The sequence below is a fragment of the Hyla sarda genome, chromosome 9 (assembly GCF_029499605.1).
Source record: "Hyla sarda isolate aHylSar1 chromosome 9, aHylSar1.hap1, whole genome shotgun sequence".
Taxonomy (NCBI): Eukaryota; Metazoa; Chordata; class Amphibia; order Anura; family Hylidae; genus Hyla; species Hyla sarda.
The window spans coordinates 40529316-40553456 of record NC_079197.1 but is presented as its reverse complement, the minus strand read 5'-3'; the positions used below and the strand labels follow the sequence as shown (position 1 = coordinate 40553456).

Below are 24141 nucleotides of genomic sequence, written 5' to 3'. Positions count from 1 at the left end.
AATTTTGGTACAAATAGCGGAATAAAAAAAGATCAAAAGGTAGCATGTATGGCAAAAATGATACCAATAAAAAGCATAGCTCATCCCACAAAAAATAAGCCTGGCATCGGACGAAAAATAAAAATGTCATGGCTGCTGGAAAATGAATGGCAGAAAAATAATTTTGCTTAGAAAAGGAAAAAGAATATAGAAAGCTATATAAAATGGGTATTGCCATAATCGTACTGACCCACAGAATAAATATAACATCACTTTTACCGCACAGTGTACACCATTTAAAAAAAAAAAGTGCTCTCTGCTGACCTCTGCTGTCCATTTTAGGAACTGTCCAGAGTAGGATAAAATCCCCATAGCAAACATTTGCTGCTCTGGACAGTTCCTAAAATGGACAGCAGAGGTCAGCAGAGAGCACTGTGGTCATGACATCAGAGAAATCTAAAAAGTAAAGCATTTCCTCTGTAGAATACAGCCTATAAAAATTACTGGAAGTATTAAGATTTTTTAATAGAAGTAATTTACAAATCTGTTTAACTTTCTGGAACCAGTTGATTTAAAAAAAAAAAAAAGTTTTCCACGGGAGTACCCTTTTAAGGTAAAAAATGGGTCCATCCTTAAGGGGTTAAAGGGGTTTTCCGGGCAAATGTCACTAGTGAATTTTCCTCTGGATAGGCCACCAACAGCTGACAGGCAGGTTTCCGGCACCCTACAAATAAGCTATTTGTTGAAGCAAGAAGCTTCACACATTGTGTAGTAAATGGGGGCTAAGCTGCAGTTTCCCAGAACGATCATTATACAATGGGTGCTGCGGCTGTGTCGAACAGCTTATCATAGAAGGTGTCAGGAGTGCGTCTGTGGCGTTTTCCGCCTTCTTATGGTCCTACTAGTTATATAGTGGTGAGCTATCCTACAGGTGAAAATAAAAATACTGGAAGACTCCAAAAAAGTTATTGTTCAATATTAGAAATCATAAATATTAACTTTTTAGCGAGTCCTCAAGACCCTATGGAGCTGAAGGTTTGCAACCTGTGGTACTGTGGCCAGGGCTCTAGAGGGTACTAACATTGTTATCATGTTGTCTTTGAAGGCACAGCAGTAAATTAATTTTTAGTAAGTCCTCAAGACCCTATGGAGCTAAAGGTTCTCAACCTGTGGTATTGTGGCAATGGCTCTAGAGGGTACTTGCATTGTTCTCATGTTGTCTTTGTAGGCACAGCAGTATATGATCATAGCATTGGGAATACTTTTATGTCATTATTATGAATAGAAGGTTACAAAAACATTGAGTAGCTGGCATGAAAACTCATTGTATGTATTTCAAGGCTCATTTATTCCACAAATTCAGTATTTTACTGTTCATTTTTTGTGTATATTATGTTTATGCTATGCATATATGAAGAATGCTTTGTAACACTTTCTGTGTGACAATTTTACCTGGGTACAAGCATTCTGTGCCACACATTTCTCCACTCTGATAAAACTTCCACTTCATCACCTTTCACAATTTGATAATAGCTTCTCTTTGTATTTTCCCACTTATTTTTCCAAGAATATAGACAGCATCTATTAGGTAAATTGAGTATTTTTTGTGTTACTTTACCCAGCTGCATTTTGCAACTGATAAATAAGTGAGACTTACAGGAGCATGATCTTATCATACTGTGAAAGGGGGTAAAGTCTGCAGGTATGTGAATCTGTAAGCACTGCTATGATATCCTGTATGTGTATATGCCATCTATTCCCCCCGACACCTTTCTTTGTTTAATTTCCTCTATCATGTCATTGTCTTCAGGTCTGCAGATCATTATGCCTCAGTACTTACAGGAGAAGTTTGTTCAGGCTGCATTGAGTTATATCATGTGTAATGGTGAAGGCGAATATGTGTGCAGGAACAGTCAGTGCTCCTGTTTGTGCTCTGAATCCTTCCCCCAATGTAACTGTCCCTTCACTGACATCCAGATCATGGAGAACACGCTGAGTAACCAGGGCAAAGCCTGGGCACAGGCATACAAAGATTTTGAAAGCTCAGGTGAGGATTCACATTAGTCAATTTCCATAAAGTCCTTTGTGTAACAAACATTTGATGTGTTTATATCATTGCAAGTTATGTATGTTTTTCGTTGTGTCCAGTATCGTAATCTTTGTTGGACCATTTTTCACCTGACTTTGCATATTTTTAGCCACTGTTATTATATTTGGTCACCTTGTTTTACCATACTTTACCATACTTTATGGGCCGTGTCAATTACTTCTTAACAATACATTTTTGTTGTTTGTTTTCATTACAATTGCCTTTATATGTTTTTGTCTCAACTGTTGAAATGCCTGATTATTATCCTTACAATTCTATTATCATGCCACATGAATCAGTCGTATCCAATGGAGTTAGAAATTACATGTACATGTTTATGACAGCTATAGATTTATAATGGTTTGTGTATTTCATTACTGTTTCTTTTCTTTTTGCAAACATCTGTCTGGTTTTCTTAATTATTCTTCTTCTTCTTAATATTACACTATAATATGAAATCCCAACTAGCATCTCATTTTAAGTCTCTACTACAACTACAACAACTAAGAGTAATGGATATTATAAGTGGATGTGTTATTACATAACATGTAGAACCACCATTGCTACATACAGAGAGGCAGAACTGTAAAAAAAAATGTCTGAAAAGAAAAGCTATACCCATAGCATTTTCAGCTCAGCTTTCATTGTTTGAGATGGAATATGAAATGAAAACTGTGCTGCGATGGGTTGCTATGAGATAAAAAAATAAAAAAAAGCAGTTTAATACATCTCCGCCATTGTTTTGTCAAAACCAAAGGTCAATCTGGAAAGGAACACTGAGTTAATGGAGTATACTAAAACTGTCATAGGCTGGGAAGAGAACAGATAAGATTGTAGAATTAGTCAGTTGGAGTAAAAAGGAATATATATGATACGTGGCAGGCACTGTCCCAACTGCTATAGCTTTTAACCTCTTCAGGACATAGGGCGTATGGATACGCCCTGAATCCCGAGTCCTTAAGGACCGAGGGCGTATCCATACGCCCGTGGGAATTCCGGCCCCCACCGCTAGCCGGTTGGGGACCGGAGCCGGATGCCTGCTGAAATCATTCAGCAGGCATCCCGGCATATCGCCCAGGGGGGTCATTATGCCCCCCCATGTCGGCGATCGCCGCAGATCGCTGGACAATTCAGTCCAGCGATCTGCGGCGATTCCGGGTCAATCGGGTCTCCGGTGACCCGGTGACCCGGAATTACTGGCTGTTCGGGGCCGTCTCTGACGGCCCCGAACAGCCAGAGCCTGCAGGGGTGAGGTGGCACTGGTGCCACCTCACGATCGCCCTGATTCGTCGGCCGGATTACCGGCCGACCAATCAGGGCGCCTGCTGCGGGTGTCACTCCCGCACCCGCTCCGCCCCTCTTCCGGAGGACGTGAGCGGGTGCGGGAAGACGACCCCCGGTGCTGGGGACCCCGATCCCCGGCGCCCCTGTTGGGATCGGGGCCCCAGGAGCAGCGGCGGCGGCGAGGGACTGACCTGCAGCATCTGGATCGTTGGAGGTGAGTGACAGCCTCCTGCTGTTGCTTAGCAACAGCTCCCAGCATGCAAAAAGGGCATGCTGGGAGCTGTAGTTATGCAACAGCAGGAGGCAGACCACCACAACTCCCAGCATTCCCTTATGGGCATGCTGGGACTTATGGTTTTGCAACAGCTGGAGGCACATTCTTTCTATGGAAAAGTGTACCTTCAGCTGTTGTCTAACTACAACTCCCAGCTTGCACAAACAGCTAAAGTGCATGCTGGGAGTTGTAGTGGTGCATCTGCTGGTTGCATAACTACAACTCCCAGCATGCCCGTTGGCTGTCGGTGACTGCTGAGAGTTGTAGTTTTGCAACAGCTGAAGGCACAATGGTTGTGAAACTCAGAGTTTTTTTTTACCTAACTCAGTGTTTCATGACCGGTGTGCCTCCAGCTGTTGCAAACTACAACTCTCAGCAGTCACCTTACACCATGCACCGTACATGCTGGGAGTTGTAGTTTTGCAACAGCTGGAGGCACACTGGTTGTGAAACACTGAGTTAGGTCACAAACTCAGTGATACATAACCAGTGTACCTACAGTTGTTGCAAAACTACAACTCTCAGCAGTCACCGACAGCCAACGGGCATGCTGGGAGTTGTAGTTATGCAACAGCTGGATGTCCCCCCCCCCAATGTGAACGTACAGGGTACACTCACATGGGCGGAGGATTACAGTAAGTATCTGGCTGCAAATTTGAGCTGCCGCAAACTTTCTGCTGCAGCTCAAATTGCCAGCGAGAAACTACTGTGAACCCCCCGCCTGTGCGACTGTACCCTAAAAACACTACACTACACTAACACAAAAAATAAAATAAAAAGTAAAAAACACTACATATACACATACCCCTACACAGCCCCCCTCCCCTCCCCAATAAAAATGAAAAACGTCTGGTACGCCACTGTTTCCAGAACGGAGCCCCCAGCTGTTGCAAAACAACTCCCAGTATTGTCGGACAGCCGTTGACTGTCCAGGCATGCTGGGAGTTTTGCAACAGCTGGAGGCACCCTGTTTGGGAATCACTGGCGTAGAATACCCCTATGTCCACCCCTATGCAATCCCTAATTTAGGCCTCAAATGCGCATGGTGCTCTCACTTTGGAGCCCTGTCGTATTTCAAGGCAACAGTTTAGGGTCACATATGGGGTATCGCCGTACTCGGGAGAAATTGTGTTACAAATTTTGGGGGGTATTTTCTGCTTTTATCCTTTTTAAAAATGTAAAATTTTGGGGAAAACAAGCATTTTAGGTAAAAAAAAAAAAAAAATTTTTACATATGCAAAAGTCGTGAAACACCTGTGGGGTATAAAGGTTCACTTAACCCCTTGTTACGTTCCCCGAGGGGTCTATTTTCCAAAATGGTATGCCATGTGGTTTTTTTTTGCTATCCTGGCACCATAGGGGCTTCCTAAATGCGGCATGCCCCCAGAGCAAAATTCGCTTTCAAAAAGCCAAATGTGACTCCTTCTCTTCTGAGACCTGTAGTGCGCCAGCAGAGCACTTTTCACCCCCATATGGGGTGTTTTCTGAATCGGGAGAAATTGGGCTTCAAATTTTTAGGGGTATTTTCTGCTATTACCCTTTTTAAAAATAAAAATTTTTTGGGAAAACAAGCATTTTAGGTAAAATTTTTTTTTTTTTTTTACATTTGCAAAAGTCGTGAAACACCTGTGGGGTATTAAGGTTCACTTTATCCCATGTTACATTCCCCGAGGGGTCTAGTTTCCAAAATGGTATGCCATGTGTTTTTTTTTTGCTGTTCTGGCACCATAAGGGCTTCCTAAAGGTAACATGCCCCCCAAAAACCATTTCAGAAAAACGTACTCTCCAAAATCCCCTTGTCGCTCCTTCCCTTCTGAGCCCTCTACTGCGCCCGCCGAACATTTTACATAGACATATGAGGTATGTGCTTACTCGAGAGAAATTGGGCTACAAATACAATTAAAAATTTTGTCCTTTTACCCCTTGTAAAAATTCTAAAATTGGGTCTACAAGAACATGTGAGTGTAAAAAATGAAGATTGTGAATTTTCTCCTTCACTTTGCTGCTATTCGTGTGAAACACCTAAAGGGTTAAAACACTTACTGAATGTCATTTTGAATACTTTGGGGGGTGTAGTTTTTATAATGGGGTCATTTATGGGGTATTTCTAATATGAAGACCCTTCAAATCCACTTCAAACCTGAACTGGTCCCTGAAAAATACTGAGTTTGAAAATTTTGTGAAAAATCGGAAAATTGCTGCTGACCGTTGAAGCCCTCTGGTGTCTTCCAAAAGTAAAAACACGTCAATTTTATGATGCAAACATAAAGTAGACATATTGTATATGTGAACCAAAAAAAAATGTATTCGTAATATCCATTTTCCTTACAAGCAGAAAGCTTCAAAGTTAGAAAAATGCTAAATTTTCAAATTTTTCATCAAATTTACGGATTTTTCACCAAGAAAGGATGCAAGTATCGACAAAAATTTACCACTATGTTAAAGTAGAATATGTCACGAAAAAACAATCTCGGAATCAGAATGATAACTAAAAGCATTCCAGAGTTATTAATGATTAAAGTGACAGTGGTCAGATGTGCAAAAAACGCTCCGGTCCTTAAGGCCAAAATGGGCTCCGTCCTGAAGGGGTTAAGGGTATGCCCACACTGAAGAATTGGGTAGAAAAATTTCCTTGTATAATTCCTCTTGAGATTTACATCTTTCTTTTCCATGGTAAATGGAGAAGAAATAAAAGGAATCAGCATTTAATTAAGTGCCGAAGAAAAGAGAAAGTGACAAATAGTTAAGCTATAGTTATCCTATATACTTACAGTCCTGCTGGTGCATTGGGGGCAGTTGCCCAGATCACTCTTATTTCCTCCCGTAACCCCACCAGAACACCCAGCCCGAGCCGTCCCTCGGCAAGAGATGTGGAGCCTAGGTCTCCTGGGACTGTCACATGGCTCCACGTCACTGCTGAGAGGCAACTTGGGCTCAGTTGTCCAGCAGGATTACAGGAGGAGACAGAAATGAAAAGAATTTTCCGCTGCTGAAATTCTGCTGTGTGACTAGGTCAGCAGAAAACCCATTCACACTAATGTGTTAACATTCAGGCAACAGAATTTCTCAGAGCAATTCAACATAAATGTAGAAATTCCATAGTGTGACGGTACTTTAACCCATGAAGACCAACAAATCTAGGAATAATGGTATCTACAAGCCTACTGTTTCCAGATACCCGATTATGTGACTTGCTTTAACTGGAATGTTTGTAGGCAACTAACTGGTGTAGCATTACATACAGCTGATACATTTTATAGCCAAAAGTCACCTCAGCCAATCATTCATGTGTTCTCTAAAAACAAAATGCACTACATCTTCTCTCAGGGAGAATTGAGAGGCCCCTATACACATTAGAGAGTTGGCAGATCACACAGTCCCAAAGTTCGTGATACCATAAGAGACTCTCAAGATCAGGTAGGATGGAGAGCTTTGGAGGACATTTCTGTGTTGTCTTGACTGTGTACTTAGGGTCATTGTCTTGTAGGAAGATGAACCTTTGGCCCAGATTGGATCAGGTTATTTTTAAGAATATCTATATACTTTGCTCTATTCAGCTTTCCCTTAACCCTGACCAAGTGTCCCAGCCGCTGGTAAAAACAACAACATGATGCCATCACCATCCTTTACTCTACAGATGGTATTGGGCAGGTGATGAGCAGTGTCTGACCAGAGAAGGCCCCCAGAGCTAAAGGAGGCCCAGAGCTAAATTTCAGGCATCACAGCAATATAAGGAATTACAATTTTTACTATGCTACTATGATGTATCAAACTGCAATACATCAATCACTCTAAGAAAAATGTTGTCCACAATTTGTGATGGTGGCTTGTAAACAGCTTTTTTTAGTCTCACTTAGCATCATGGCACAAAAACTCAGTTGGGTTGAGATCTGATGAGTGTGCAGGACAATCCATCAAAGACTGTACCCAGATCCCGGTCTTGTAAAATGCACAGTTTAGAAGTATACTTCCAACATGTGTTGTCCAACATTTTAGCATACAAGATAGCACAGCATTCTGAGCTATTTTGTTTGGTATTAATGACTAAACCTGTTGGAGCCTCCAACGCAGGTGTAAACCCAGTTGTAATCTTTCCATCTGCTGTTATGCATATATTTTTCCCAACTTATCTCTGTCTCCTATTAGGATTTTGCCATTTGAGCAGAGGAGTGGTAGATGATATGAAATGTGAACAGATCATTCATATTGGTTACTAATAATAATTTTCAACATTAGTAATGTCTCAGCTGAGATATTTTTCATCTAACAACAGTGACTGATCTGTAGCTATTTAAAATCACCGTTTTTTGCCAGGCACACTGTAGACTGTAGCTTAGTGACTAACAGCAGTGAACATAAAGTGATATTGTAGAAACATGATTATAAGGTTTTCCCTTATGAGAGTGTCAGCTGGACTTTTAGAGTCTATAATCAACAAGCTCAATTTGTAATTTACATTCTTGGTTCCCGATATGTAGCGCTTGCCAAGTCAAATTTTAGGTTACAATATACAGTCCACTTGAAATGCATTCTCTCATCCTCCTACTCCACCTGTGGAAGATGTAAGATGTTTCCTGTAGAAAACATTGGTCTTAACCGAACCTTTACTAGAGGGTTTGTAACTTCTGGCATACATCCATGGTTTAGGTACAGTACAAACTATTGAATAACAATATTGCTTACAATATTTAGATACTTGTTAAGAATTCCTTGATGTACAAAGATATGCTACCTATGTTTCATCAGAATTTCATCATTTGCTACAGCTTTATTTAAAGATGCTGTCAAGTAAAATACATGTTCCCATCACTGCACCCCCTACGCGATTGTCTATCACATTCTGGATTTATTCTATGTATTTGGCACTCGCTTCCTTGCAGTCTAGCCTTCTCTCTGCTTCTGATCAAACACCTTCTACACTTTTAAATCTTATCCTGCTTTCCGTACCAAGTCTGGAGGGACGCTCTAATAATATTCTCCTTTATATAGTTACATAGTTACATTGTTTATAAGGTTCAAAAAAGACCAAAATTCATCAAGGTCAACTTATCCCTATTGTGTTCCTACTCTGTTGATCCAGAAGAAGACAAAAAACCCTTATGAGGCTGATGCCAATTGCCCCAAACTAGGGGGAAAAATTCCTTCCCTACTCCAATATGGCAATCAGAATAAATCCCTGGATCAATGTTCCATTCCTATAATCTAGTATCCATAACCTTTAATCTTATTACTCTCCAAAAATTCATCCAGGCCCCTTCTGAACCCTTTTATTGAGTTCACCATGACCACTTGCTTTGGCAGAGAGTCTCATAGTCTCACTGCTCGTACAGTAAAGAACCCCGGTCTGTGCTGATGTAGAAACCATATTTCCTCTAGACGTAGAGGATGCTCCCTTGTTGTAGATACAGTCCTGGGTATAAATAGATCATGGGAGGGACCTCTGTACTGTTGCCATGTTCCTCAAAAGATTTGTTATATGGGAATACCATTACATAAAGAGATACATTTGGTCTACAACAATGTTATGCTAGGATTTATAACATTCTCATTAATGCGAGGACAGGGGTTTCCCAGCAGAACTTTGCTTGCCGCGTCACTCTGCCCTCACCATCTTGTCATCTTCCCATAGGGCATTCCAGTGCTGCCTCTTTCCCAGGTAAAGCAAAAATAGAGAAACAGAAACATAGCCGCACATCCACTATTTGTATTTTGATCTACTAGCTTCCCAGCATAATTTCAAAAACGAACAGGTTGTTAGTATACATTTTGATAAAAAAGTACAAGCCTACTTGCCACATCAAGGTCACCTAGTTAGAGTTGGTCTCTAACCTAACACTGGTGTAGTGTCGGGCGGTGACCACTGCCTCCATGACACCAAGCCCACAGGGGGAATGACCCAGTGGCAAGGCAGCCCCACTGCTGCCCAACTAGCCCCCGACTCCAGGCCACACTACCTCCCAGACAAAGCATCATAGGAATAATGGCCACCACAGAGCACTACACCAGTGTTAACACCTACCATGTGCTCCCTGCCAGAGGGCTGGGAGAATGCTAGGTGGAAACCAATACGCAGTCTCCTGCTGATAAAAAATGCCTGGGCCGAATGGGTGGAGTGAAGTGCTGGCCAGGTAAACAACACATATTTGGTCCAACACATAATGTAAAAGAAAGATTATCTTTTTTCATTATTTCATAGTCTAGTTCGAATGCTCTTGTGTCTATTAAATTTGGAAGTATCCAGGAAAGGAGGATATATCGCGCTGCCACCAGACATAAACTTAAGGGTAAGATGATTTTATTGCACAATAGGGATCCACGCAACGCATTTCCAAGCCGCTTTGGCTTTTTCGTCAGGCGCAGTTACACATTGATAAAAGGCGCAGTTACACATTGATAAAAGTTCATTTAAATCAACACCAGAGCGCATGAACCCTCCTCCGGAAGTGACATAGTGCATATTCACATCAGTAAAACTTAAGCTACTGCACTTACATATCAAACCAGAGAAATATAAATAATTATAAAGATATTTACACAAGTCTTTCATGACACTCATAAAAGACTGTATAAACGTAAATATCAATATTTTAAAAATCAGTTTTTTCAATGATATCGTTCAAACCTGTTCAAACCTGAGAAGGATTTCCCCTTTCTCGATGGACACTGAGGGATCCATTTACAGCACAGACACCTAGGGACATTGCATTTAAAGGTTCCCACCTTCTCCATATTCACCACAACATTTTCACTCTTTTTTTTTCTTTTTTTCAGGCAATTAGGTGCAAGGTGGTTCCACAAACTCTTTGCTCTCCGATATGTCACTGCTGGTGCTTTTGGGAGCTGCTGTTTTAAAATTGGGTCTTGCATTAGTATGGGTCAATGATTTTTAAGAGTTTTTTGTATCTGATTAGTAAAACTATTAAAATTTAGTAATAAAATTACATTTACGTTTTTCATTAATCTTATTCCTTTTTATTTTTGTTTTAGGGACTAACAGATTTCCTTGCTCCATAGCACTTGTTTTGTTAAAAGCATATTCCAGGATTTTTTTTAGGGTAACCCTTTTCTGTAAAACATGTATATAATAAATTAGATTGTGTTTTGAAATCCCTATCCAGAGTACAGTTCTTTTTGTTCCTCTGATACTGTCAAAAGGGTATATTTCTAACCCACTTTGGAAAGTGACAGGGATCATAATTTAAAAAGCTATTCATGTCAACTTTCTTAAAATGGGTCCTAGTTTTGCTGGTATTATTAAAATTCTTAAAAATGTCAAGATCTAAAAATACTATGAAAGTCTCAGAATAATTTAGAGTAAAATTAAGACCCCATTCGTTATAATTGAGTCACTGAACAAATTCAATGGCCTCCAGTCCAGACCCCTCCCATAGAATGAACAGATCGTCAATAAACCTTTTGTAAAAAAAAGTATGCGTGGATGCGCGACATGTAGGGACTCGAAACGGCCCATAAATAAATTTGCATAACATGCAAAGGTAAATTTAACTATATTACTATTTTTAATAGTTTTACTAATCGGATACAAAAAACTCTTTAAAATCATTGGCCCATACTAATGCAAGACCCAATTTTGAAACAGTAGCTCCCAAAAAGGACCAGCAATGACATATCGGAGAGCAAAGAGTTTGCGGAACCACCTTGCACCTAGTCGCCTGGGTAACAATCTTTAAATGCAATGTTCATCAGTGTATGTGCTGTAAATGGATCCCTCAGTGTCACTCGACAAAGGTGAAATCCTTCTCTACGGGTGAATGCTTTGCTCTGAGAGAAGTGAGCAATTGTGCATTTGTGGCCTGCAGTATATTGGCCATATGGTCCAAAGGCTGAGGGCATGAATGAACAAACATAGATACAACATTTATGCGAAATTTATGCAGCACAGCGTGTCCCGGCATATTGCTTTGATGCATGGTGGAAGTATTGAAGATCTGTCTGTACTAGTGATTTAAACAATTCTGGAGGAGGTTCCAAATAGATTCCAGAGACTAATAAATAGGGAATCTTTCTGGATATGTAACCTTAATACTATATTCCTGGCAGGTTTGAACGATATCATTGAAAAAAAGGATTTTTAGAATATTGATATTTACGTTTATAAATGAGTATCATGAGGTGTAATTATAAGTATCATGAGGTGTAATTATGTTTATACTTCTTTAGATTTCTTTGGTTTGATATGTAAATGTTGTAGTTTAATTTTACTCATGTGAATTTGCACTTGTCATTTCCGGAGGAGGGTTCATGCTCTCTGGTGTATATTTATATGGACTTTTATCAATGTGTAACCGCACCTGACGAAAAATCCGGAGCGGCTTTGAAACGCGATGCGTGGATCCCTATTGTGAAATAAAATCATCTTACCCTTAAGTTTATCTCTGGTGGCAACACGATATATCTCCCTTTCCTGGGTACTTCTGAATTTATATTGGGCATTTGGACGCTGGGAGCCGCAGCAGCCGCTGTCCAAGGAACTCGTATCTAGCGCTTCAAGTGTTGTGCATCTATTAGCCCAACACACACAGGTGAGTGCATTTTGATCTGGTTCTTTGCTATCCCACAATATCGGATTCCACCCAGGGGAGCACACCCTGTTTCTTCTTGTATTGTGTCTATTAAAGGCAGTTTTGGCAGTTGACTGGAATCACCATCACCATTACAAAGCCATACGTATTCTAATATATTTGACATCTTATGTGAAGAAACGAATGATGTCATGAGCTTAAAGGGGTACTCCGGTGCTTAGACATCTTATCCCCTATCCAAAGGATAGGGGATAACATGCCTGATTGCGGGAGTCCCGTGTGATGTCACGCTACGCCCCTCAATGCAAGCCTACGGGAGGGGGCGTGATAGCTGTCACGCCCCCTCCCGTAGGCTTGCATTGAGGGGCGGAGCATAACATCACACGGAGGTGGGGGCGTGACGTCACATGCCGCCCGCCCTGTAGTCCCTGGTAATCAGACCCGGAGCGAACACGCTCCGGGGACTGATTACAAACGGGGTGCCGCCTGCATGATCCCGGGGGTCCCCAGCGGCGGGACTCCCGCGATCAGGCATGTTATCCTCTATCCTTTGGTACGGGATAAGATGTCTAAGCATCGGAGTACCCCTTTAAGATAAGAACATACCCATACCCAATATATATTAATGCATTACCAAATGTATGACAGGAAAATGCAATGACAATGTGGGGATATTTAAGTTAGTTTTGTGCTGTTTTCTATAGTAACCACTGTGGTATCTATTTTAATTTTCCCTTTAAACATTAAAATTTTCTCATTATAAAAGGGAGCTATATTCTGATAGGTCACCATAGGCAATTTCTTTACTTGTCCTTTGTCCTAGTTTTGATAAATCTTACTCATTGAGTTTTTTTTTTCTCAGAATAGCCAGTTCTTCAATCTTATTTATTTTTAATGGTACCCTACATTGAAAAAAACATTTAGCACCTCATTTATCAAGAAGACTAACAAAAAAATTGCCTTTTTGCCTATAGCAACCAATTACAGTACAACTCTTCCTTTTTCCAAAGCAGTAGACAAAAAGTTGTGCTCTGATTGTTATGGTTTTAGTAGACGCCATATTGATTATATTGTATTATCTCATATTAAAATTATTTTCTGAACTTCACCTGAGAATCCTATAAGAGTGTAGCTAGTATTAATAATATCATAAAGAGATATTATGTAATGATACGTTCCATGATCCTAGAATCCTTGAACTTCTTGGGTTAGCATATACATTAAACTCACACAGATAAGAGAAATTGTGGAGGAAGCCATTGTGGCTCATAATTTACTGCGAGCACTGACATGTCCGAGCTGTGGAGGGCATCTACGGCAGAAACAAGACATACCAAAGACCTGGAGAAACAAAATAATCCAAGTAGATGTCATGCATGTTTAGAAATTCACAGAGCATATTGTAAAGGTTATACCTAGTGTTTGCGAGTTTTTAGCAGCTTAATATGTCTATAAAAAGGGCAAATGTTCATAGAAATAAAGCAAGCTCTTGTCCAATTTTCAAAGGTCATATAAAATTGTCTGCCACCACGTTCCTCTAGTCAAACAGCCCAACCATACATAGATGGTTAATTTACCATGTTTCTAAGAAAAACTCTAAAAAAAATTGAAAGACTGGATAGAATATTTGAACATTTGCAAAGATGTTTTAGATCATCTTACTAATTTAAATATAAGACAAATTAACACGAGTAAACACAAAATGTAGCTGTAAAATGACTGTACCATTTATTGTAGATACTCAATCAAAACCTACATCATCCATGTGAAAATTTAATTGCCCTAAACCTAATAAATGGTTGTTCCTACCCTTGGCAGCTGTAACCAAACATTGATGCTTTGGCTACATTGTAGCGTTTTAAAACATGGCCTTCCAGTTTAAGGTCTTTCCACAGCATCTCAACAGGATATGTCAGGTTTCTGACATGGTCACTTGAAAAGCGTAATTGTAGACTGCAGCATTTTTGTTATTATTTTAAATACATAAAGGGAATCAACGCGATAATGAAGGACATCATTTTATATTAGCGGGGCAACGGTTTAAAAGTAATATCAGAAAGTATTACTTTACTGAGAGAGTAGTGGATGCATGGAATAGCCTTCCTGCAGAAGTGGTCGCTGCAGATACAGTGAAGGTGTTTAAGCATGCACGGGATAAGAATAAGGCTATCCTTCATATAAGATAGAGACAAAGACTGTTTATAGTATTCAGAATATTGGGCAGACTAGATAGGCCAAATGGCTCTTATCTGCCGACACATTCTATGTTTCTAATAGTAGAACTACTCCTGACCATCACATCACACCATCACCATGTTTGACTGTAGGTATCACATTCTTATTTCGGAAGAGGTTTTTGCTTTATGCCTTTATGTATCAGGATCCTTATCCTCCAAAAAGTTTCACATTTTACCAATCAGTACATAGAACATTATTCCAACAGTCTTAAAGGTCATCTAGATGTTGTTAGTTTGGCCAACAAGTGATTGACCTTTATTTTCTTTTTGGTTGCCCACTGCATCTCCTCCCTGCAGGCCATTTTGCCAAAGTTTTTTCTTTTATGGAATTATATACATTAACCTTAACTGAGGCAAGTAAGACCTGCAATTGTTTAACCTCCTAAGGACGCTGTGATTTTTAGTTTTTGCAGTTTCATTTCTTCCTTCTAAGAGTCATAACGCCTTCAAATTTCTACTCACAGACCCAGATAAGGACTTGTTTTATGCATCACCAATTTTCCTTCATAAGGGCATCACTCATTTTAACACGAAGTCAATGATAAAGCTAAAAAATTATAATTGTGGGGCAAAATTAAGAAAACAAACAAACCAGTTTTGCAACTTTTGGAGTTTTTTTTGTTTCTATGCAGTACACTTTTTGCTTAAAAAAAACTAAACGAAAAAACTCTAGGTCCATATGATTACAACGATACCCCGTTTATATAAATGTTGTTTTATTTTACTACTTTTCAATAATTTTAACTTTTTGTAAGAAAATTGTCCATGTTCGAGGCTGTATGATTTTTTATGCTAGTTTTCATCAGTACCATTTTTGTTCATTTTTTTTCTGGTGTATATAGTGTCCAAAAATCAGCAATTCTGGAAAGGTTTACCACAATTTTACATTTCCCCATTTGTGAATGGTTTTTATTGTGGCTTACCAGAGAACCAGAGCTATGGTAATTGTTCTCCATTTGTATTTAGATCTCTCTAGAACATGGCATCATGTGCTGCTTCACATTGTCAGACAGGTTCTATTTAAAGTGCCTTTTCTCTCTTAAACATTTATGGCATTAGTCCTGCCCCTGAGACTTGCATCTATTTTAACATTGCAGGTCCCTATTTGAGGAGGTGGCTGGGGGCCCTTGATCTTAAAATAAATGTATATTTGGATACACCTTAGATAGAAATACCTCTTTGAGGGCCCTTTTACGCATTGGAATTTCTAGAAGGAATTTCTGTGGCCAGCAGGTGCTGGATTTGTCTAGATGGGTGTGTATCTAAATATGTTCTGAAGCTGCAGCCACTCGTGCTGCTTTGCGGTGTACGAGTGGCTGAAGTGCATGCATAGTTTCCTTCCCATTGTCTTGCAAATGGGGAGAACACTTCAGGAACCACTTCACAACCAGATTGAACACGTGTGCCATGCAGGGTGCATGGCTCAGCCTTCCCTGTCGCAGAGCAGAAAAGATGTTCTTCCTGTTGTCAGTCACCATGGTTCCCAATTAGAATTTTTGTGGAGTATGCCATGCTCCAATTTCTTTATGAATGAAGTTTAGCAGTTCATCCCTTGTGTGACTCCATTCGCCAAGGCAAACTATGTGAAGAAAAGTGTGACATCGCCGAGCCCTGCACACATGGTATTCTGAAGGGGCACTGAGACTTGTCTGGGCAGTGGAGGCTGAGGACACGGTGGAGGATGAGGAGGCGAAGTCGCACACTGTCACAGGACCAACGGCCTGAGAGTGTGGAGGAGGAAGCGGCGTGACCTGGCCAAGTTGGTGTGGTGGCTGTGCAGGAACCACATTCACCCAGTGAGCTGTAAAGGACATGTATTGTCCCTGACCATAGTTAGAGCTCCAGACGTCGGTGCTGCCATACACTTTGGTACACACCAACAGGCTCAAGGACTGGCCCAACTTCTCTTCCACAAAATTGTGCGGGGCTGGTACTGCCTTCTTCACAAATATATGACGGCTTGGCACTCTCCACCTCGGCTCGGCACAAGCCATCAGTTCTCTGAAAAGTGCAGATTGCCCCACTTGAAAAGGGAGGGACTGCAGCACAAGTAACTTGGACAGGAACACATTCAGCTTCTGCGTCGTTGGATGAGTGGGCGCATATTGTTGTCTCGGACATGGCTTTGCGGATGGATTGTTGGCGGAATGACAGACTAAAAGTTGGAGGAGCAGGAGCATCTGAAGCGACAGAAGGAGGGTATGACACACAGCTCCCTTCGGCTGAGATGGTGGAGCCTTGGCTGGCTGAAGCATGGAGCGGCATGCCACTGGGTGATGCAGCAGGCTGAACCACTACATCGGAGCCACGGTTCTCCCTGGCCGCTTTATAGTGGAGCAGCATATGTTAACACAGGGCCGTAGTGCCAACATTGGGACCCTTGCCATGCTTCACCTTCTGTCGACACATCTTGCATGTGGCTATGCTACCCTTCTCCGGATGCTTGATGAAAAATTGCCACACTGCTGAGTAGCTGATTTTCCCACCAACAGTCCACACTAATTGACTGCTACAACCGATGTCTCCAGGAAACCCTGTTCCAGGTAGGCTGCCGCAAAGCGAGAACATTTGGCTCCAGAATTTCCTCTTCTGCCACCATGCTGACTGCCAACCATGCTACCACAGTGCTAGTTCAGCTGCTGCCTCACGGGCAACCTACAACCTTCTTCTCCTGGTGATGATGAAGCCCCTTCTGTACCCGGCTCCAAATTGCGATCGGCTTCATCATCACGTCACTGATGTCCTCCTCAGGTTTCTCAACAGTGTCAGCTTTAGGACCCTGAATGCTGGCAACACCATCTCCCACGTCATACTCCTCATCACTACTTGCCTGCTTAGCGGAGGAAATGGCCTCCTCCACTTCTTGGCTGGGCAGCAGCTGCTGTCTGTCCTCTATTAGATTGTCCTCACTAAATAGTGGAGATGAACCCAAAGCATAAGATACATCTGTGGGGGAGGGAACAGCATAGGACAGAGGCAATGAGAGGACAGGGACTGCTCCGGGGCCATACCAACTGATGGTTGTGTCTGATGAACCCACCGACTGTTGACTGGGGGTATCAGATGTCACTTTTGATGAAGTAGATGATCGTGTTAACCAATCGATGACGGCAGATGGGTTGCTGGTCACGACCACTAGCTGATTTCGGGAGCTCAGGCCTCTCGCTGCGACTACTGCTGCCACTCGCCCCTAGTCTGCTGCAACCTCTTCCTGATGAATTTAGGCCTCTGCCACTCCTCTGTGCACGTCCTGGCATTTCTCTGCCTGACATACTTAGTGCGTATATGAAGGGAGTACAATATGCTTCACTACGCTTAAAACAGTATTTGTCTAGAACAGCAGCAGGTGATTACTTTTGGCTGTCCTTTCACAGTATCTAGGCCCTTGACAGATTAACAGGTGCAAAATAGTAGACTATTTAGATGTAGGTATGTGATATGCACTTATGAGGGCAGAAAAATGCAATACAGTACACTTAAAAAAAGTATCTGAGTGCAACACCAGCCGGTGACTACTTTTGCCTGGCCTTTTACAGTATCTAGGCCCCAGACAGATTAACAGGTACAAAATAGTACACTACTTAGATGTATGTATGTGGTATGCACTTATGTTGGCACAAAAATGCGCTACAGCATGCTTACATAGTGTATTTTTGCACAACACCAGCAGTACACAACAGTGCTGCAGCACACAGTCACTGTGTACTAAACCCAAAATTGCACTCTCTCACAGACTATTAGGAATGGACTGCTGGTTGTGTATTATTCAGTCAACAGACTAGTATAATCAGCAGACCATTTGTTGTGGAACAAAGAGGGCAGAAAAATGTGCTACAGTACGCTTAAAAAAGTATTGGAGCAAAACACCAGCCAGTGATTTTGCTTGGCCTTTCACAGTATCTAGGCCCTTGAAAGATTATAAGGTACAAAATAGTACACTACTTAGATGTAAGTATGTGGTATGCACTTATGAGGGCAGAAAATGCGCTTCAGTATGCTTAAAAATGTAATGCAGTAAAACACCAGCCGGTGATTACTTTTGCATGGCCTTTCATAGTATCTAGGCCCTTGACAGATTAACAGGTACAAAATAGTACACTACTTAGATGAGTGCAGAAAAATACGCTACAGTACGCTTAAAAATCATATTTTTGCACAACCCCAGCAGTACACAACAGTACTGCAGCACACTGTTGCTGTGAACTAAACCCAAAATTTCACTCTCTCAAAGATTATTAGGAATGGACTGCTGGTTATTATACCATCTACAGACTAGTATAACCAGCAGACCATTTGTTGTGGAACAAAGACACAGAGTTGCGCTGAAAATGTATTCCTCCATCCTCTGCTGTTTCTCAAGCTGAGCCAGCTTGTTCAAATGTATGAGGCAACACACAGCTCTCTGCCCCTCTCTGTAATACACTGCTGTAGAAAGGGCCTGGGAGGTTAATGGCTGCAGTAAAAAAAAAATGCACTGTGAAAAATGCACTGATCACTGTCCACCAGAACGCTGACGTGACTATGACGTGACTATGAGGTGAAACACTTCTGTACAATGCTTGTCTGTGTAACACACAGCGCTGTTCTATCTCTCTGCAATGAAAGGATGAAGTGATAAGCTGGAATATAGCTGTCGATTATATAGGGCTGTGACATCACAGGGGTGACTGGCTGCTGATAGGCTGCATCCTGCATGTGATTCAGGGTCATCCCGCCTACCCGCCTTGCCTTCTTGCCTTCCCAGTGTTCCTTGCCCCATGTCCTCACATGTGGATCCACCATTTTAGATGCCCTTGAGCCTGGACCGTACTAAATGGAGTTTAATGAAACAATTCACGCGATATTCACATTCGTTGCAAATCAAATTTTTCATGAAATTTGTTACTAATTCGGATTCGTCAGATTCAATTCGCTCATCTCTAGCCAAGACCAAAGAGCTGTCGAAGGACAACAGAAACAAAACTGTAGACCTGCAGCAGGCTGGGAGGCCTGAATCTGCAATAGGCAAGCAGCTTGGTGTGAAGAAATCAAATGTGGGAGCAATTATTAGAAAATGGAAGACATACAAGACCACTGATAATCTTCCTCGATCTGGGGCTCCACACAAGATCTAATCAAATGTGTCAAAATGGTGTGTCAATTTGGTGTCAAAATGGTCACAAGAACGGTGAGCAAAAATCCCAGAACCACACGGGGGACCTAGTGAATGACCTGCAGAGAGCTGGGACCAAAGTAACAAAGGCTACTATCAGTAACACACTACGCCGCAAGGGACTCAAATCATGCAGTGCCAGATGTGTCCCCCTGCATAAGCCAGTACATGTCTGGGCCTGTCTGAAGTTTGCTAGAGAGCATTTGGATGATCATGAAGAGTATTGGGAGAATGTCATATGGTCAGATGAAACCAAAGTAGAACTTTTTGGTAAAAGCTCAACTCATCGTGTTTGGAGGAGAAAGAATGCTGAGTTGTATCCAAAGAACACGATACCCACTGTGAAGCATGGGGGTGGAGACATCATGCTTTTGGGCTGTTTTTCTGCTAAGGGACCAGGAAGACTCATCCGTGTAAACGAAAGAATGAATGGGGCCATGTATCGTGAGATTTTGAGTGAAAACTTCCTTCTATCAGCAAAGGCATTGAAGATGAAACATGGCTGGGTCCTTCAGCATAAAAATGATCCCAAACACACTGCCCAGGAAATGAAGGAGTAGCTTTTTAAGAAGCATTTCAAGGTCCTGGAATGGCCTAGCCAGTCTCCAGATCTCAACCCCATAGAAAACTTCTGGAGGGAGTTTAAAGTCTGTGTTGCCCAGTGACAGCACCAAAACATCACTGCTCTAGAGGAGATCTGCATGGAGGAATGGGCCAAAATACCAGCAACAGTGTGTGAAAACAATGTGTGAAGACTTACAGAAAATGTTTGACCTCTTTCATTGCCAACAAAGGGTATATAACAAAGTATTGAGATTAACTTTTTTTTATTGTCCAAATACTTATTTTCCACCATAATTTGCTAATAAATTCTTTAAAATTCAGACAATGTGACAGTACCTATGATGAAAATGGCAGGCCTCTCTCATCTTTTTAAGTGGGAGAACTTGCCCAATTGGTGGCTGACTAAATACTTTTTGCCCCACTGTATGGATGGGCTTATCTGGGCCAGAGCGTGAATAACTTACATGCTAGTAGTAAGTACTTCCATTGCATCCTTCTGACGTAATCAGCAGGATCGCTGCAAGAGACAAATCTTGGTAGATCCTGCTGAGTACATCAGAAGGAAGTGATAATAGTACATAATACACACATTTTACTATGACGCCAGGCATGTTATAGATGCTCCCAGCCCAAAGAAGCCCACCCATATATCTTGGCACCACAGCACAGAAACATTAGATGCACACCCATCTGTCAGATTCAGGAACATAAATACCCCAATACTCAGGAATGGCCAGAAAAGTATGGGATCAGTCCCACTAAGCTATTTATTCATACCATCAAAGTGCATTTTTTAGAAATGACCACAGGTCTTCATCAACTAATACGGAATTGTAATAGGTGGCTTAAGCATGAACTGAGATGAATTAAGCCCAAAAGAGTAAATAAAATATTGTATTTCTTTTCAATTGTTTTTTATTATAAATTCAAGAAGTGAACATGTAAACAGTCAAACACATTGAATACAGTGTACATAAGTTGGCATTTAGAACGTGTCTTAGAAGTTAACAATATAACAAACAAAGGAACAAATATGACAAAGGTAGCAGTAGTAGCCTTCTGTTTTCAGTATTTGTTAAGTGTGTGGATACAATAACAGCTCCAAAGGGGGGTGTTAAAGAATTCAATATATGCATGTACAAGCATCTTACCCTCAACCCCTTAAAGCCGTGGACATCTTTGGACTCCGCTCCGCTCCCAATAGAGTGTGTGGTCGGTTATAGCAGATGAAGAGACTCATTACATAATTTAACGTCTTCAGGACATAGGGCGTATGGATACGCCCTGAATCCCGAGTCCTTAAGGACCGAGGGCGTATCCATACGCCCGTGGGAATTCCGGCCCCCACCGCTAGCCGGTTGGGGACCGGAGCCGGATGCCTGCTGAAATCGTTCAGCAGGCATCTCGGCATATCGCCCAGGGGGGTCATTATGTCCCCCCATGTCGGCGATCGCCGCAGATCGCTGGACAATTCAGTCCAGCGATCTGCGGCGATTCCGGGTCAATCGGGTCTCCGGTGACCCGGTGACCCGGAATTACTGGCTGTTCGGGGCCGTCTCTGACGGCCCCGAACAGCCAGAGCCTGCAGGGGTGAGGTGGCACTGGTGCCACCTCACGATCGCCCTGATTCGTCGGCCGGATTACCGGCCGACCAATCAGGGCGCCTGCTGCGGGTGTCACTCCCGCACCCGCTCCGCCCCTCTTCTGGAGGACGTGAGCGGGTGCGGGAAGACGACCCCCGGTGCTGGGGACCCCGATCCCCGGCACCCCTGTTGGGATCGGGGCCCCAGGAGCAGCTGCGGCGGCGGAGACGACGAGGGACTGACCTGTGCGGCGAGGATCGTTGGAGGTGAGTGACAGCCTCCTGCTGTTGCTTAGCAACAGCTCCCAGCATGCAAAAAGGGCATGCTGGGAGCTGTAGTTATGCAACAGCAGGACGCAGACCACCACAACTCCCAGCATTCCCTTATGGGCATGCTGGGACTTATGGTTTTGCAACAGCTGGAGGCACATTCTTTCTATGGAAAAGTGTACCTTCAGCTGTTGTCTAACTACAACTCCCAGCTTGCACAAACAGCTAAAGTGCATGCTGGGAGTTGTAGTGGTGCATCTGCTGGTTGCATAACTACAACTCCCAGCATGCCCGTTGGCTGTCGGTGACTGCTGAGAGTTGTAGTTTTGCAACAGCTGAAGGCACACTGGTTGTGAAACTCAGAGTTTTTTTTTACCTAACTCAGTGTTTCACGACCAGTGTGCCTCCAGCTGTTGCAAACTACAACTCTCAGCAGTCACCGTACACCATGCACCGTACATGCTGGGAGTTGTAGTTTTGCAACAGCTGGAGGCACACTGGTTGTGAAACACTGAGTTAGGTCACAAACTCAGTGATACATAACCAGTGTGCCTACAGTTGTTGCAAAACTGCAACTCTCAGCAGTCACCGACAGCCAACGGGCATGCTGGGAGTTGTAGTTTTGCAACAGCTGGATGTCCCCCCCCCCCCAATGTGAACGTACAGGGTACACTCACATGGGCGGAGGATTACAGTAAGTATCTGGCTGCAAATTTGAGCTGCCGCAAACTTTCTGCTGCAGCTCAAATTGCCAGCGAGAAACTACTGTGAACCCCCGCCCGTGCGACTGTACCCTAAAAACACTACACTACACTAACACAAAAAATAAAATAAAAAGTAAAAAACACTACGTATACACATACCCCTACACAGCCCCCCTCCCCTCCCCAATAAAAATGAAAAACGTCTGGTACGCCACTGTTTCCAGAACGGAGCCTCCAGCTGTTGCAAAACAACTCCCAGTATTGTCGGACAGCCGTTGACTGTCCAGGCATGCTGGGAGTTTTGCAACAGCTGGAGGCACCCTGTTTGGGAATCACTGGCGTAGAATACCCCTATGTCCACCCCTATGCAATCCCTAATTTAGGCCTCAAATGCGCATGGCGCTCTCACTTTGGAGCCCTGTCGTATTTCAAGGCAACAGTTTAGGGTCACATATGGGGTATCGCCGTACTCGGGAGAAATTGTGTTACAAATTTTGGGGGGTATTTTCTGCTTTTACCCTTTTTAAAAATTTAAAATTTTTGGGAAAACAAGCATTTTAGGTAAAAAAAAAAAAAATTTTTTTACATATGCAAAAGTCGTGAAACACCTGTGGGGTATAAAGGTTCACTTAACCCCTTGTTACGTTCCCCGAGGGGTCTAGTTTCCAAAATGGTATGCCATGTGGGTTTTTTTTGCTGTCCTGGCACCATAGGGGCTTCCTAAATGCGGCATGCCCCCAGAGCAAAATTTGCGTTCAAAAAGCCAAATGTGACTCCTTCTCTTCCGAGACCTGTAGTGCGCCAGCAGAGCACTTTTCACCCCCCATATGGGGTGTTTTCTGAATCGGGAGAAATTGGGCTTCAAATTTTTAGGGGTATTTTCTGCTATTACCCTTTTTAAAAATAAAATTTTTGGGGGAAAACAAGCATTTTAGGTAAAATTTTTTATTTTTTTTTTACATTTGCAAAAGTCGTGAAACACCTGTGGGGTATTAAGGTTCACTTTATCCCATGTTACATTCCCCGAGGGGTCTAGTTTCCAAAATGGTATGCCATGTGTTTTTTTTTTTGCTGTTCTGGCACCATAAGGGCTTCCTAAAGGTAACATGCCCCCCAAAAACCATTTCAGAAAAACGTACTCTCCAAAATCCCCTTGTCGCTCCTTCCCTTCTGAGCCCTCTACTGCGCCCGCCGAACACTTAGATAGACATATGAGGTATGTGCTTACTCGAGAGAAATTGGGCTACAAATACAAGTAAAAATTTTGTCCTTTTACCCCTTGTAAAAATTCAAAAATTGGGTCTACAAGAACATGTGAGTGTAAAAAATGAAGATTGTGAATTTTCTCCTTCACTTTGCTGCTATTCGTGTGAAACACCTAAAGGGTTAAAACACTTACTGAATGTCATTTTGAATACTTTGGGGGGTGTAGTTTTTATAATGGGGTCATTTATGGGGTATTT

At 42.3% G+C, this 24141-nt stretch overlaps 1 protein-coding gene across 1 annotated transcript in view; it reads left to right on the top strand.

The window, feature by feature from the left end:
* BRINP1 (BMP/retinoic acid inducible neural specific 1) overlaps positions 1-24141 on the top strand; it is a 285238-nt gene that overhangs the window by 178513 nt on the left and 82584 nt on the right. Inside the window, exon 6 of the mRNA XM_056537848.1 lies at positions 1790-2026. Within this exon, the coding sequence (XP_056393823.1) occupies positions 1790-2026 (237 nt within the window). The remainder of the gene's footprint in view (positions 1-1789; positions 2027-24141) is intronic.